Below are 17,970 nucleotides of genomic sequence, written 5' to 3' on the forward strand. Positions count from 1 at the left end.
AATAACTAATCAGTTTGATTTAAACACGCTATCAGTTGCGAAGTGAAGTTTAATTGTGAAGTATAATTGTACTACGCCCAACGTAGTCTAATAAAGACCATTTTGCAATACAGAGTAGTACAATTATTCTTCACTATGTTTAAAGCAGAGAAATTTTCACGAGGTGAAGCCCGCCAAACACACCTCTTTGATAAATCAAATAATGGAGGATTAAAATATTTTCAGAAATTCCACCGCATATGAAAAATTAAATGTATGTATGAATGAAGCTGCTACGGTCCAGGGGAGACCACCACTGTGTTGAGAGACAATTGCAGGAAGACTTGCTATTATTTGGTGCTCATAATATGAGATACTAATAAAAAATAAAATAAAAAAATAAATGTAAGACGCGATAAAATCCAAAGAGATTTTAGGCCGAGCTTCTCTTCCAATTTGCGTCGTGCTCCTTTTAATTTTTCTTACAAATTGGCGGGATGGGATCTACTTGTTTTATGCCGCCTCCGAACGGCATCTGCAAGGCAGATGAATTTTCACTGAGAGCTTTTCATAGCAGAAATACACTCGGAGTGCTTGCCAAACACTGTCGAGGGGCGACTCCGTTAGAAAAATGTTCTTCTAATTGTAAAAACTTTTTTCTCAAATTTTGATGTTGCATTGCCAGGGGCGCGAACCCAGGATCTTCGGTGTGGTAGGCGGAGCACGCTATCATCACACCACAGCGGTCGCCACGAGGTACTAATCGCTACCCTAAAATTGCGATTAGCCTTGGTTGAATTCAGGATAAGTGGCAAAGGAATATGCGACTATAGCCAGTTGGATCTGTTTATATGGTTTGAGTGATAGCTTTCATTTGAGCATGTCCTATCCTCCTAACCCAACTTCAACCAGGATACTGTAACAGATAAAACTCTTACTTGTCCAGAAAAAACCTCGACATACAAAATGTATGACTTGCATGCACTGAGCCCCCATCAAATCAAATATCAGACAAAAAGACAACCAAGTTTTCTCCATGAGCTTCGATGGGTCTCCATGATAGAGGTGGAAGGCTGGCGCAAAGGCGATCACGTGGCAGGCGAGACCTTACACGTGTATAACGATGGTTCCAAAGTAATGGAAGGAGTAACGTATGCGGTACACTGCGCAGATCCGGAAATAAGTCAATCGTACAAGCTTCCTGATCACCGTAGTCTTTTTAAGGGGGAAGTAGTAGCTGTAACTAAAGCAATAGAAACACTCGAGGAAAATAGCTTAAGCTGCAGCCGCATAAATTTTTACATTGACATCCAAGCAGCTATTATGGCTATAATCTCTCATAGCATAATATCTAAAAGTGTGCTACAGTGTAAGCGATCCCTTTAAAGAATTCGGATAGGGAGAAATATACGAATTTAGTGCAATTCCTCTTATTTGCAACCTTCTTCTGATGTTCGAATCACTAAACTGTTGAATAAATAACTCCACTATTCAATAACGCAAAATGGCCTTCATTAAAGTACTTCACAATAACACTTCTACAACTCGACAGATAGCGTGCTTAAATGAAACTGATTCTATGATTACTCAGACTGCGCTCTTTTATACTTTTCGATTTCCTCCTTCCATACTTCTAGGCGTTTCCAGAATTTACTTAGTTCCAAGCTATAAAATTATAACTACAGATGGACGTGTATAGCTTCTCATATGCGCGTGTATATGTGAGAGAAACTTGCACAAATAGTTGCCTACTTTTGGGAGTGTCTCAGATATATGCATGCGTTGCTCTCCGCTGCTTGTTTGGACATATGTGTAGAAATAATGATTAATTTGGTTATGTGCATACAAGTCACTGCTTAGTATTGGCTTGGAGATTATAGTATCCCTTAGCGTTGCTAATATTCGTGACACAGCCCTACACCTAAGTCTGATTGTCCCGATCAGACAAATCTCTCGATCTAAACGCTGCTAGCATCTCCAAATGAACCACCCTTCTATTTCGTGGTTTCCCAATGGTTTGTATGTGGTATATGGAACCACTGATCATTTTCACAACTTTATACGGGCCTTCCCAACTGCACCAAAATTTGAATGGAACAACTAAGAAGTCCACTCCCAATATGATTTCATCAATAATCTCCGCCACAACGAATTTGTGTAGAACCATGACCTTCCCAATTGCTACTTCACATGCTACTTCTCCAATTACCTGGGTGTCCTCTCCCGTGGCTGTACGTAATCTTGCTCCAAGCAATGGTCTTATCTTCTTGTTGACTAAATCTGATCGAATGATGGAATGAGATGCACCCGTATCTACAGTCAGTAAACTTTCCATCCACGTGTCCTCCGACAGTAAGATTGACCTTCTTCCAATTTGCGAGATAGAGATTATGGGGCATTCAATTGAGGGAGCCAGCTTCGCTTTCGACGTCCCGTATGCCATTTATAAAGCTCTGAATCTTTACCCTTTCAGTGTATTCCACGGGAGCGTCCGCATTTGCCAAATGAACCAACCTTTCAACATCCGAAGCAAACTTCTGCAATGTCTCATTTGCTTTTTGGTAACGGTTTTGCAACTCAATTTGGTATATCTGTTTTCTATGTTCGCTTCCATAACGACTCTCGACAGCGGCCATCGGGATTCAAGGGGTTGTGTAGCGCAATATATAGCTTCTCCAACCCAATTGTCAACCTCACCTTCGAGCGGCGAATCCCGTTTCACTAACAGATGAGGCTCTGGCGACCCCAAGCTCCTCATGGAACTTGGGGGTGGGGAGGGAGGGATGGCCTGAAGGTTTAATGTGGCCACATAAGTCTTTCCCGAGATGGTCGGGCCAGCACCTTAATGGTGCTGTGTTACCGGAGCGTATCGGATCTGTATCCGACAAAGGACCATCACATCGATAACACTCCCCAAAGCCTTCGGGGAGTAACCTAATCGCTACAACAACAACAACAGCGGCCATCGATGTTTCATAACTATTCCGTTCATACTCTGGAATAGTCTGTAAGATTTCCGCTACAGGCCCTTTCAATGCCACGAACAGTGCAGCAACTTTATCTTCCGCATTCCAGTTGTTCGCTTTGCGGTCGTCTCAAACTGAAGCTTAAGCACCTGGAAAGGAACAGAAGGATGGAGTTTTTACCTTCGGATTACACGTTGAAGTGACTGGGCGGTTCAACTGTAATTCCTGGATCCTATCTTTCAAAGCATCCATCTCTGCCTCTATTTTATCCTGTCGAACACTGAAGCCTTCATGAAACTGGGTTAGTTTTTCTTCCATATGCGCTTTCAGTTTAGATGATATACGGACTTCCTGCTCTTCTGGTTCTGTAGAGATCTGAGATGATATCTGTGCTGAAATTTGTGCCGACATTTCGGAAATACGCGTATTCTGTGCTTCAATCTTAAATGTTATGCGTGTCTCTCGCGATTCCAGTTGGGATGCCATATATGTTTTCTGTTCTTCCAGTTGAGATGACATTTGTGACGACATTTCTGAAATGCGTGCCTCCTGTGCATCCATCTTGGATGTTACTGTCGATATTTGTGCAGATATTGCAGCCAAAATCGTGTTCAAGTCTGGTAACTAACTCCGATGTTCCGTTTTTCTCTTCAATTTTTGTTGTTGATTCTTCCACATCAGGATAAAAGACATACTCGTCCACATTAATTCCTTCCAACTCCAATACCTCTCATAGTCGTGCTTGAAGTTCGATCTTATTGCCGTTTGTATTCAATCCACGGTTCTCCAACTCCTTTTTTAGTTGCTGGATCCTTAATTCACTTAAATTTGCCATGTCCAAGTTGTATTCGAAATCTCCAGAATTTATTCAACAATTCCTCTTCTGACACCAATTGTTACGAATTTAGTGCAATTCCTCTTATTTGCAACCTTCTGCTAACGTTCGAATCACTAAACTGTTGAATAAATAACTCCACTATTCAATAATGCAAAATGGCCTTTATTAAAGTACTTCACAATAACACTTCTACTACTCGACAGATAGCGTGCTTAAATGAAACTGATTCTATGATTGCTCAGACTGCGCTCTTTTATACTTTTCGATTTCCTCGTTCCATACTTCTAGGCGTTTCCAGAATTTACTTAGCTACCAGCTATAAAATTATAACTACAGATGCACGTGTATAGCTTCTCATATGCGCGTGTATATGTGAGTGATACTTGCACAAATAATTGCCTACTTTTGGGAGTGTCTCAGATATATGCATGTGTTTGTGCGTTGCTCTCCGCTACTTTTATGGACATATGTGTAGACATAATGATTAATTTGGTTATTTGCATACAAGTCACTGTTTAGTATTGGCTTAGAGATGATAGTATCCCTTAGCGTTGCTAATATTCGTCACAATATGTATAGTATAAGTCCCTGAGCATATGGGGATAGATGGATTTGAAAAATCGGATTAGTCGGCTAAATTAAAAGAAAACGTGAGCTGCGCATGATCAGCAGGTAAGACATGGAAACAAGAGCGGGAATGCAAAGTGTCGTAGATCATGTGCAGGTCTTACAACCTTGACTAACAAAATTACTTTTATCATTGAAAAGAGGGGACTTTAGGCTCATGATAGGTATTCTGACCGCACACTGCCTTCTGGTTACACATTTTACATTAGGCATTGTCATTTTTAGCAGATGTACGAAGTGCGGGTTTGAGGAAGAAACGATCAAGTAAGTTTTGCGCTCGAGCCTTGCGCTCGATCTGGAAGAAGCAAATATGTACAAAGGCCCTAGGAAGCTTCTGGTATTTGCCAAGGGGACGGGGTTATTTTATAACATAGGTCCAGGTTTCTGATATAGTTTTCAGTACATGTGAGATCTTAACGAACCAGCCACCTCAACCTTACCTAATCCCAACTATATCCCAAACGGGTGGGCAAAAGAGATCAGTCGCAGATCTCTCTCTTCAGGGGTTAATCGCACGATTTTTTGCAAGGTAAGGAGGAATGCCTTGCGTGCTCTGCTGGTATCCAAAATCGCCCTATAAATTATGTCGTATGTGTGATGATTCTATTTCAAAGTCTAAAGGAAGTGACAGCTTAGGCTGAGCTCAGGCCAAGGGGGTCATTGCTGGCGGACAGTGAACGGCGTATTAATTAGGTTAGCTGCGAATATCAAATAAGCAGCCCTCGACCAAGAGCGGCTGGTGAGGAGGGTTTGGCTTAAAAGGCCTAAAGCACCCTGAGAACCTCCAGTGGCAGGGCGAGTAGATGCCGCCCTGAATTAAACATCCACAGCCTAGTACGGGGTTGCTTCGAGGGAATACCTACCCAAGATAGGGAGGCAACTATACGACGTGGGATACACACTAAGGAAGGTAAAGAGGTAAATTATTTGTAAATTTAAGGTGATTGTAACATTAAGACTGAGCCCAGTAAGGTCTTAATTAAGGTATACTGGAATCAACGACTTGGATATGTTTGTTAAGGGCTGGCGAATGTGGCATTCGCAAATCTCAGAACACGGCTTTAAACACCGTCGAAATGACTTTCCGGTTAATGGCCTATTCGTCTCCGTCCCGTTAAAAGCTTGGCAGGCCTTGGGGTATGTTCAAAGTCCGTCATCATTAAGTTAGTGGTGCAGGTTCGGTTGAGATCTTCCCGATTAATACTGATCTGGCTCTGAACGCAGTCTTCATGAGGGACTGCGTCAAACTTCCCTGCCTTCGCATAGACACCCACGGGATCTATATAGGTAACTGCACACTCGGACCAAGATAGCGGCCTCAAGTGGGACCCAATTAAATAAATTATAAGCAACAACAATACTAAAATAAAAACCCAATCACAGGAGAAAGTAATGGCGTTCAATCCATTCGTAATAGGGAAGCTACCTCGCTCCCCAGAAGGGCGTGGCCCATCGGCTGGGGGCCTTAACAATTCGTCGGAAGTGGTAACGAAACCCAAAGGAGCGGAGGCTGAAAGCAAGCAAGGAGCGTTTTCGCCGGGTGCTACACCGAAGCTTTGCAAAAAGAGTTCCGACAGCAAGGCTCAAACGGGCACACCAACATTAAGTGAGCTAATTAAGCAGGCGTCAGCTGCGTTAAATCAGCTGACCAAAGATGACCAAGCTAGGCAAGGCGATTGAGGACTTGATGCAGTTCTTCATAGGGCGTAATAATATACACGCGGAAATCAAGCGCTTGGCCACCGTAATAAAAGTGCTGTACATCGAGTCGGCCCTAGAGGTAAAGAATTTAGAACATAAATTGCGTGCAAGCGAATGTGCCAAGGATAGCGACCGAGGAATAATTCGTACTCGACCAAGGAGAACAACGTGGTAAAACCCACTACTACACTAAAAGACGTCTTGCCAGGGCACGTGGGTGGTCACAAACGACGACAAGAAACGCAAGAGAAGACGGAGCGGAAAGAGGAAACTGCAGCCCAAAAGACGGGAGAGTGGCAGTTAGCTAAAAATAAGAGCAAGAAAAAAGCACTTAAGGCTAGACCGGATGCAATTATCATTTCCAAGGCGGGGGATGCGACGTACGCCGACATATTGAGTAAAGTGAGAAGATGCGACGAATTAAAATCCCTGGGTAATGACGTCAAAACGATTAGAAGAACGGCGAAAGGAGAGCTGTTGCTAGAGCTGAACAAATCGCAAGATGGGAAAACAAGCGCGTACCAAGCAGAAATTGAAGCGGTACTAAAGGAGTCGGCTAAATTTATAACAAAGTCCCAAATGGTCTCACTACACTGCAGAGATCTCGATGAGATTACTACGCCCGAGGAGATTTGCAACGCCCTGCACTAGCAATGCAACATCAAACTTCCAGATGTGACTGCCATAAAAAGCATACGCACAGGGTACAGTGGCACGAAGTCGGCGTTTATAAGCCTTACAGCGGATGATGCCAAGGCTGTTCTTAATACGAAAAGAATCCGGGTAGGATGGGTTTCCTACCGAATAAGAGAGCTCAAGCAAGAGAAACGCTATTATAGGTGCTGGGGCCACGGGCATATAGCTCAGAAATGTAAGGAGACTGTAGATAGATCTAGCCTATGCAGGAAATGCGCCCAGGAAGGTCATAAGGCTGCATGTTGCGAAAACGCACCGAAATGCGCGCTATGTGGGGGACAACATTCAGCAGGCAGTTTTAAATGCCCACAACGAGAGGTCAGCAAAATGACTGTCTCATGAGGGTATTGCAGCTCAATTTAAACCATTGCGAGGCAGCCCAAGAGCTATTATCCCAACAGCCTATGAAGGAGGATATGTCATAGTGGCACTTTCTGACCAATACAAAATTCGCCAGGAGCAGGGTTGGCACTCAGATTCGGCAGGGAAAGCCTCAATTTGGGCACCAGGGAAATTTCTCCCACAGGAAAATATGACGCCAACGGTAGCAGGATTCACGTGGGCAAAAATCAACGGTATATACGTCTTCAGTTGCTATGCCCCTCCGAGCATGACCATCACCGAGTTCGAAGACATGATATACGGGATCATCATTGAAGCACGAAGTAAACACCCGCTTTTAGTGTGTGGAGACTTCGATGCATGGTCATCTGTGTGGGGAAGTAGACGAACCAAAGAAAGAGGGAGAGTTCTTCTCGAAAGCCTTACTTCTTTGAGGCTAGATTTCCTAAATTAACCAGGGATATATACCTTCGATAAGGGTACCAGACGATTCATTATAGATCTCACCTTCGCTAGCAGCGAAATAGCAAGACGAGCAAAATGGTCCATAAGCAACGTCTACACACACAGCGACCATAAAGCTATTAGCGTAGAGCTCCTCGAAACTCCACGAACGGTAGCAGCAAGACAACGACAAAGTAGGAAATGGAAACAGCACCTTTTCGACCCACAAATATTTGATATTATCTGGAAGGACGCCATAGTACGAGGATCGCATGCGGAAGACCAGTCGGCTCAAATCACTAAGTCGCTATGTATGGCATGTGATGCTGTCATGCCCAGAAGTCACGGAAAGACACAGCGCATTCCGGTATATTGGTGGAATGACGAAATTGCGGAAGAGCGTAGAAAATGTCACAAAGCACGAAGAATAGCGCAGAGGGCACGCTCATCTCCCCGATATGCAGAGTTACACAGCACCTATGTCGCACAAAGAAAGGCACTTAAAAATGCTATAAAAAAGAGCAAGAAGCTATGCTTGAGGGAACTGCTGGATAATGTCGGCTTAGATCCTTGGGGATCAGCCTACAGAACTGTGATGGCCAAAGTTAAAGGACCGATATCACAGTAACCTACGTGCCCGATACTGATGAATACTATTGTTGCAACACTTTTCCCGGCGTAAGATCGCTGGACTTATCCAAGCGAGGATCTAGAAAGTACGGAAATTCCGCAAATTACAGAGCAAGAGGTGCTGGACGCTGCAAAAAGAGTTGCTGATAACAAATCCCCAGGACCCGACGGAGTACCAAACATAGCCCTTAAAGCCGTGATCACAACTAGGGCTACATTATTTACTGATCATTTTAACGCCTGTATGCAAGAAGGCGTGTTCCCTCGCCCGTGGAAACGACAAAGACTTGTCCTACTGCTGAAACGTGGTAAACAGCCAGACCAACCATCCTCATATAGGCCACTTTGTATGCTGGATTCCCTAGAGAAGATTTGCGAGCGTATAATTAGTGAGCGCCTACAGCTGACTCTAGAAAGACCAGGTGGCTTATCGAATAATCAATATGGATTTCGCAAATCAAGATCCACCGTTGATGAAATACAAACAGTCGTCAATATAGCTAGAGGAGCTATCTCTGGAGGCCAAAATAAAAGGAAGTTCTGTGCACTGATTATGTTGGACATCAAGAGTGCTTTTAACACTACGAACTGGATGCAGATAATGGCAGCGCTGCAAAGCTTCGGCACACTAGCTTACTTACGAGAATAATAGGTAGCTATCTTAAAGACAGAGTACTTCTTTTTGACCCGGATTAAGGAGCAAAAGAGTACAAAATCACTGGAGGCGTCCCACAGGGATCTGTTCTTGGTCCAACGCTTTGGAATGGAATGTATGACGGGGTGCTAAAGATTGATCTACCAGAAAACACGCAAATTGTGGGATATGCTGATGATATTGCAGTGGTAGTAGTGGCCAAGAAACTGGACCTGCTTCAAGCATTATGTAATGACGCCGTAGCAAGAATAAAGGAATGGCTGACCAATACAGGACTGGAGTTGGCTAGCCAAAAGACGGAAGTGGTATTAGTAAGCTCCAAACGGTCGGCGAACGAGTTAGTCTTACCTGTCGGGGATCATCAAATCACTTCAAAGGATTCTTTAAAATACTTAGGAGTGCACATTGACTCTAAGTTAACTTTCAAAGAGCACTTCAGAGCGGCGGGGGAGAAAATTACCAAAGTTAATGGAGCACTTATGCGAATAATGCCTAACATTGGTGGTCCGAGCGAAGCTATACGTCAGCTATTGTCCACAGTAACCAGCTCCATAATACTACACGCAGCACCAGTGTGGTATGGATCTAAACGGACCCATCAAAAATATATATTAGCAGCGTACCGACTTGCTGCTTTAAGAATAGCAAGTGCTTATCGGATGGTGTCCGACGACGCGATCCTGGTTCTAGCCCGGAAAATCCCAGTGGACTTACTGGCAAGCGAAATGGCCAATCTTTATAACACTAATATCGAGCGACCATCTGAAGATGGCAAGAAAAGAGCAAGGACACAAACAATAGCTAAGTGGCAAGAACGGTGGGAGGCCTCGAGTAAAGGGCGTTGGACCTTCACGCTAGTTTTGAACGTAGCTCAATGGAATGAGCGGAAGCACGGCGAACTGAACTACCATCTCACGCAGATAATGAGTGGACATGGCTGTTTCAAAGAGTATTTATGGAAGCGTAGGATAGAGGAAGATCCTCATTGCCCAATGTGTACCACGGAGTTAGAAAACGCAGACCACGTCATGTTCCACTGCCCCCGTTTCCACGAGGAAAGACTCGCCTTGCATGGAGTCTTTGGGGAGCAACCTACCACGAGAAATTTAGTATCACATATGTACAACAGGAAAGAGTGCTGGACTGCAGTGAACAAAATGGCATTTATAGTAATGACACGCCTGATGGATGCTGAAAGGGAGCGCAGAGAAATGCGCATGCGAAGCAGTGGCGATTAAATCGACACTCAGAGCAAATAGCGGGAACCTGGACGCAGGGTCAACAGTAGGCTCTTAAAAAATGAGAAATATGGAACGCCACCCTGAAGTAATGCGAAAGTGGTCCCGGGGTGGGCGACGGTTCCAAAACGGGGCTGTTTTTTAGGCTACGGACACACGGCTGCTGCGACGGCAGCAATTATGGTGCATTAGGCATTTTCAGCCTCCCCGCAAAAAAAAAAAAACGAAAAAAAAGGAAGTGACAGCTTTTCGAAGCCTTCACTGTTTTGTGAACAAATGAGTAAATGTTAACAGATACCCTGCAAAAACGCTCCACGTCATTTTACTAGTCATTTTACGGTCATTGTGACTTTTCCCAGCGGTTATATTCATAGTCACATTTGTATGGGCGTGATTAGGTTTTGTGACCAAATTTTCCGTTTCGTTCCTATTAATGTGATCGTGCATTCCGCTCCCACCTATAGGATGTGAGCATAGTACTGTGCTGCTCACACACGTCACAATGCTCGTCAAATGGCGGTCATAACCTTCGTCATTTCACTCTACATTTTCGAGTCATTCGACAATCAATTTTACTGCGGTTTTACCATTTATATAACCGCCATATAACATGAATTTTACCTGCAGATTTACTTTACCTGGAGCAGCCATATGAATAAAATATGAACCAAAAAAATTTAATTTACAATATTTATTATTTTCAATATTATTATATATGTACATGAAATTGGAACTTATATTAATACAGTTCATATAAAAAAGAAGTAAGTACTTTAATAATAAATAAACTCGCTTAATTGGGTTTTGTTTTCCAATTGAAATCTTTTCTAAGCGAACAGAAAATAATTTTAAGCTTTAGAAAAAACTCCAATTATTTGAATAATCTACAACTTAAAGCTTGGTAGAAATTCAGATTAGGTTTCCTTTTTTTTTCAGATCAAGAATATTCAAAGGTGTCGTGGAATCAGATTGCTGTCGTAATTGGCGAACTTAAAAATGTACGACCAGTAATTGAGTCAGACTTATTATTGTTCTAAACCTAATCATTCAAGCAATAATTCAAGTCTAATTCCGACAGCAATCGGATCACGACATACCTTATTATATATTTACATGAAATTGTAACTTAAATTAATACAGTTCATATAAAGAAAAGTAAGTATTTTAATAATAAATGAACTCGCTTAACTGGTTTTCGTTTTCCAATTGAAATCTTTTCCAAGCGAACAGAAAATAATTTTAAGCTTTAAAAAAGACTCCAATTATTTGAGTCAATTTAAATCTACAACTTAAAGCTAATTAGAAATTCAGATTAGATTTACCCTTTTTTCTTAGATCAAGAATATTCAAAGGTGTCGTGGAATCCGATTGATGTCGTAATTGAATTTGAAAGTAATAAAGTAAAGTAAAATATGAATTTAAAAATGTAGGACTAGTAATTGAGTCAGACTTATTATTGTTCTAAATCTAATCATTCCAGCAATAATTCTGCAACCCTTAGCAGAAGTATTGATTGGTTTCAAATCTAATTCCAACAGCAATCGTACCACGCATACTTTATTATATATGTACATGAAATTGTAACTTAAATTAATACAGTTCATATAAAGAAAAGTAAGTATTTTAATAATAACATAAACTCGCTTAATTGGTTGATATAAAAAAGAAATAAGTACTTTAATAACAACATAAGAAATATATTAATTGCTTTGAGCTATATTGTTGCAGCGTCGTCTAAGTGGCCAGCACTGTACATAGCAAAATATTGTTATATTACGTTATATTATATTCATAATAATTAAATGCTTGCAAAGCTTAAGCGTTTTTTGGTTTAAACTTACTATCAAATTAAAATTTTAATAAATTTCACACTTCAAACGTCGCCGCAACAGCCTACACTAAACCTGTAAAAAAATGCATAATCCTTTTTTAAGTTCAAACAAAAATTGTTTAAGCTCTCGCTGCGGCAGTCAAACGCTATAATGCGCCGTCATCTTGTTGGTAAATCGCGCGCGGCAATAGCCATTGGTGGGAATTGACATTCATCATAAAGTAGCGAAGGCATGGTCCTGCGTAAGCACATCGCTGACCTGTGTTGGCAAAAGATATGATGATACTGTCTTCGATAGTTAGTCGGAACAGCCGCTACTCGGCGAAGTAGAGAAGACCGTTGTGTCGGTGGCAGCAGTTACAACAGCAGTTTCTGACTTTGCATCATCCGTACAGTGTGATGAATGCTTCTCTGCTTTTTCCAATTGCCTGGCGGCAGCAATTTTTGCTACTTGTAAAGCTAAAGCTGTAATGCAAATAAATAGATGGGTTAAAATGGTTTTCGTATGTTATTCAATAACTCACCGTCTAATGCCATCATCACAGCCTTCTTATCGATTTTGAATATGTTTACTGTTTCAGTATTCAGACCCAGTTCGTTTGGTGCAATATTTTCGATTTGATGAATATGTATACTATCCGTTAGGCAGACAATTAGATGCGTTCGATTCCTTCATATACTGTGGGTATTTGAGCCGTAGACGCAATGGCAGATATTTTGATTCTTTTTGAAGTGTAACATTTGTAAACAGTTGGGTTTCTCTGCTATCACCATCACCACTAGAGAGCTATTGAAGAAACGCTCGACCAAGATAATATGTTCCGATTTACGCGCATAGATTTCTTCCACCTTGTCATAGTTATTGATGGAGAAAATGCGAAAGCCATATTTACCATCCAATACCGACATGAAACTGTAGAGGAAGAAACATTTTATAAAATTTAATAAAATCAAAAAATTATAGTTGTGCTAAAATGGGGTAACGTATTGTATGTTAAAGTATAGCGAAGTCTCAGCGGCTTTGTCCTGGTCAAAATTGAGTTTGAATAGGTTTTATTCTTCATTCTTAGAAACATGTACGAAGGTACCTGGTAAGATAATAAAAATCCTCAACGCTTTTTTTGCAATAACTTAAAAAAACTCATATTCAAAACTTCTGCTTAACTTCTACATATCAATAGCTACCTTTACCACCAGGAGTCACTATTGCTTCTACGCCTATGCTATTGTTTCCTACATCGATGAGCTTTGTAATAAAAAAAAAAACAGCTATCTCCCCAATCTCTCCAGTTTTGTCGCCTCGCGAAACCTGATATTGTCACCAACCAAATCATCGGTGACCTTATTTAAAACATGGCCGCGCCAAATGTCGACCATATGATATTACCCTACCGACTGTCTTACACCTTAAAATTTTGGGTGTGACTTTCGATCAGGATCTACATCTTGGAGAGCATGCACTAGTAATTGTAACGAAAATCCAGAGCTGTAACAAATATTTAATATAATTCCATAAATTGGCTGTACTTGGGGTAAATATAAATAGACGTTTGCATGGTACGCGTCTCCGTATGGTCGCCAAGCATAAAGGTTACTCACTGGAAGAAAATACAGGCCTGCCAAAATGCTGCCCCCGAAACCGCTACGGGCTGCCTTCTTATGTCCTCGGAACACCACCTGTACAATGAAGCGAGAAAACTCCCAATAAGGGAAAGAAACGAAATGCTAACCAAACAGTTTCTGTAGAATACTCAGAAACCTGGGCATCCCAACAGACATCTGATTGTTGATCCAACACCGCTTAGGGGCTTAAAGAGTAATCTCCGTAAGCATTATGAGGAAATACGACACCTGAGAACTCAGCCGTATGAAGCAAAAAAACACAAGCAGGTCCTCAGTGAACTCCACAAACAGGCGTCGTACCTTTATGCTAGGAATTGCCCGGTGAATCCAGTACTCAAAGAACAGTACCCAAAACTTGCGGAAGAGGACCGCATACTCCCCAGGGAAAAGCGAGTCACTCTGGATAGTTGTGATAGTTCTGGATACTGTCACAGGTTAAACTCTTACCTATCCAGAATCAACCCCGACATACAAAATGTATGCCCGCTTGCAATGTGTCTTTAATTGTAATGTGAAACCAACGCCTCTAACACCCCTTTCATTATGCTCTACCCCTGTTGAAACAGCAAGTTTCCTTGGACTCCCGTCAGAGGATATCGATGACAATTTGTGATCGGTCGCACCTATTAGGTGGGGCGAATCACTACTATAACAACAACAGCCATCTAGGGAACGATTAATATCATCACTTTAAACCTTCTAAGCCATCCCGCCCCACCCCCTATTTCCACGAGGAACTTGGGGTCGCCATTACACATTACACTGAACGAGTTCACGGCGACGTTACTGATCAGTTTAACGCCTTACAGGTAGTTGGCAAAAGAAATGGCATATACGACCAGAAGGCACTCGAAGACGATGCCTCAAAACTACAACCAAAAGCAATCATTATCATTTCACTGACACAAATTTTATAGTTTTTTCTTCCGGAGTTGGACACAATCTTTTCATAATATTACTTAACAATTTAAGATTAGACATTTTTTTCAATTTGTATTTTGACTTACCAGCAACAACAGAATCATGTTTAATTGTACGCCGCACAATCATTAAAGCATCATGTAACGAAGCTCAGTTTCTTCCAAAAATTGTTCGGCACCGCCACGTAAAATCAATGTATATGTTCTAGCATTAACGCAACCTTTAAATAATTATAAACTATGAAAATAAAATCAATGTCAAACCCACTATCAAACCTTGGAAAATGTTGAAATGTTCACCACCAACTTGACGTTCTTCAAAGTAATCACATTGACCCAAAACACTTGAATTAATATCATTAGCTGTAGTCATAACAGCACCACCACAAGCTTTCATTGTACGTTTCAAATCTTCTTCTGGTACACTAACAGAACATTTCACGATCTGCAAAATACTGTGTACCAACATCACCAGGTAATAGTCTTGTTGAGGGGTCGACTGCTAATACGCTACCAAAAATATCAAGAGAGGTGTCAAGCGACGCGTCTTGACATCAGTATTAATAATCCGAAGGCGGACAATTAAAATATTGACTCGTTAAAAAGATATTAACGAAAACCCGAAAAAAGACCCGCGGGTACCTCCGAAACTGGGGGTGGGATCCATAGTATTTTTGCGCAGAACACCTTTCTGAGTTGGCGGCCTTTGGCCGCGCTTATAAAAAATAACCCTGGGCTACGCCATGCCAATTCCGGGTGTGTGGTATAACCGTGGCTCCCGCCACGGTGATGGACAATTTTTTTGGTGGGTATCAACACAACAACAACCACATGAAAATCGCCAACTTCAACTGCAAATATCTCCGGACATAGATAAAATTTTTCTTTTCCGCCATCGGATTATTGTTCTCTAGATTAATACGCGTCTTTTGACACCTCTCTCGATATTTTTCGTAGCGTATTAGCAGTCGACCCCTCAACCAGACTATTACCACATCAGCAATTGGTAGTTTAGAAAACACAACATTGGCGCCTTACTTACCTAGTTTATTGTACAGGAGACGCCATTCAGCATTAACAATTTTCTGATACTCTTGGACATTGGAGGACATTGCTGTGGCAGAGCATTTTTCCAATAAAGCACTTTGTTGTTCCTTTGATTGGCGCTTCGACATTATAATGCTTTACGTTTAGCTTTAATGATGATACGTGCATCCACGCCTTCCTCAACATATGGTTTAACTTGTTTTACGATTTCACCTGCTTAAACATTTTTATTCTACACATTCTAATATAACAAAAAACTTACCTCAGCATCTTGAGATTTGGCGATGTCGATTAGAGTTTTACGGCTGGGTGCACAATATCCCATAGTTTCATAATGGTTGCACCATCATTTGAAATTGTGGCCTTACCACTGGAATCAACAATATGCTTTTCCATACTGCGTGGACCCAATGTAGTGCGTACAGCGTCCACAATTGATTGCGAGGCATTGATGTTGGATATGAGTTGAGGTTTACCTTGAGAGCTATCGGTACCCACACATTTTTTACACAAAAACTCATATGTACCCAATACAAGTTCAGGACGTTCATATTTATCGACACGCCGTCCGGTGTGGCCAAAATGTTGCAAATATACAGTTGGCACTGTTGAAAAAAAATATGGATCAATGAAAACAAGTAAAAGTGAAAGATTTTTTTTTACCATATGTTGTTACTTTACACATAAGACATTGGGAACGACGACCAGCATCTACAAATTGCATATGAGCCTTTCATCGATTACATCTAATTGGACCCAATTCACCAACATTTACAATGGGTGGCTCATATTCACCCGCAACCGTTCGTGCCATTGGTTAGACGGTAAAAGCTGTTGTTTTTAATAAATCAGCTGTTGCAGGTATGCAATACAAAGAGGACCTGCAAAGAAGAAAAATCAATGTAATTGCCAAACAAAACATTAATTTCGAATAGCGATACCTAACGTAACGTGGCGAGGAGTTACCCTGATCTTCTACCACATATTTTGTGGTCACCAATGGTGGTAATAAATCCTGTTCATTAGTAATAAAAGCACCACCAGCGCTATTTTATTATCGGATTTGGCATCTGATCGGGATCTAAATGGCCTTGGGCTTGATCATACTGTTGCGGCTGTTGATATTTACCAGTAACAGGTGCAGGTGGTTGCTAAAGAAAATAACACAAAAATAATCATCAGCAAATTTTTAAATATATTAGTTGTATTAGCATACATTATAACCAGGACGTCCGGACGTGTCCGGGTATTGGGGGTTAACCCGGCTTGGGTGGTTGACTGGGCATCGGCGCCTGTCCAGGTCGTGTTGGTGGCATCATTTGACTCACGTAACCACGTGGTGCACCTGGTTCTTGCAGAGGATAACCTGGCTGTTGAGGTTTTCCATTTGTGCTCGACTTCCAGGCAACGAAGCGTATTGTGTTGTTGATTCCATTTGTTGGAGACGTGCACGAAGTGCAACAATTGTTTACTGGAAAAATATTAGAATTTGTAATATTGTACAACAACAAACATAAATACATATTAAATTCACTTTCCAAGCACTTACAACATCGCTATGTTATTTTAATTTCATTTAATTCAATGCTCCAAAATTAGCACAGGCCTGCAGCTCAATTCGCGGAAAATGGCGGACTCGCTGAAAATTTTTTTCCACACAAAAATGACATATTTCACAATTCATATGAATTTAGTAGGTGCGAGAGAGCACGATACATTGTGGCAAAGCTAAATTTGTCAACATGCTATTTCATTTGGAGAATTTTTCATTCCAAATCGTCACCCCTGTCAAAAATTCGTGTGGCTGTGTGCGTTTTTAGTCACACGATTTTTGCAGGGTACCTTTGCGTCTCAGTTCTTCAGTCATTTCTCGTGCTGCATGGCTTTTTAATGACAGCGTCGTCAGAATATTTCTGAATGCTTTTGTTGTGGTTACACGCACAGACAAATTTGCGCAAACACAGCCACACATACTTGACTTGTATTGCCGATTACAAACAAAGATAGCGATCTAGTAGGTTGTTGGTGTGTCCGTGCGTGTGCGGTTAATAAATCCCGCGGGAATGCTTTTAATTTATTGCTGCCACAGCAGTAAAATGTACAATGTTAGCAGTGCACGCAGCAGTTGGTTGCCCAAGTGGAAGTAGGCAATGGTAGTTTTGCATGTCGTGTTTTATGTGTATGTACATTAGAGCGGGAAAATTGTATGGATGGATTTTTTTTCCATCAAGAGTATAGCAAAAATGTAATCTATAGATGATTCTAAGAAAAATTACTGAACACACCATAAGTCTAAGTCCAATTTCGAGTCCCCCACTTATGCAAAATAGCTATTTTGACATATGAATGTAGGGTTTGGCCAAAAAATCTTCATAGCTTCTGATTATAGGAATTATAGGAAAAATATCATATTGGGCTTACTTAAAGGTATTT

At 41.4% G+C, this 17,970-nt stretch overlaps 1 protein-coding gene across 6 annotated transcripts; it reads right to left on the reverse strand.

Annotated features, from left to right (window-relative positions):
* Window positions 1-10,818: 10,818 nt before the first annotated feature.
* Window positions 10,819-17,533, reverse strand: LOC137244559 (T-complex protein 1 subunit eta-like). Of its 6 annotated transcripts, XM_067773717.1 has the most exons (10): window positions 17,087-17,533; window positions 16,754-17,008; window positions 16,479-16,688; window positions 16,201-16,418; window positions 15,800-16,142; window positions 15,533-15,750; window positions 14,767-14,945; window positions 14,578-14,711; window positions 12,472-12,860; window positions 10,819-12,412 (listed from the first exon to the last, which is right to left on the reverse strand). In XM_067773717.1, exons 4-5 carry the CDS (start codon window positions 16,259-16,261, stop codon window positions 15,829-15,831), a joined length of 375 nt encoding a protein of 124 aa, XP_067629818.1. In that variant the 5' UTR covers window positions 16,262-16,418; window positions 16,479-16,688; window positions 16,754-17,008; window positions 17,087-17,533; the 3' UTR covers window positions 10,819-12,412; window positions 12,472-12,860; window positions 14,578-14,711; window positions 14,767-14,945; window positions 15,533-15,750; window positions 15,800-15,828. The 6 variants fall into 6 exon arrangements, with proteins under 6 accessions (XP_067629818.1, XP_067629829.1, XP_067629852.1 ...); XM_067773728.1 differs by having other exon boundaries at window positions 15,533-15,732; window positions 16,754-17,533; XM_067773751.1 differs by having other exon boundaries at window positions 14,767-14,915; window positions 16,754-17,533.
* Between the last annotated feature and the right edge of the window lie 437 nt (window positions 17,534-17,970).

Source organism: Eurosta solidaginis, chromosome 1, assembly GCF_040869045.1.
Source record: "Eurosta solidaginis isolate ZX-2024a chromosome 1, ASM4086904v1, whole genome shotgun sequence".
NCBI lineage: Eukaryota > Metazoa > Arthropoda > Insecta > Diptera > Tephritidae > Eurosta > Eurosta solidaginis.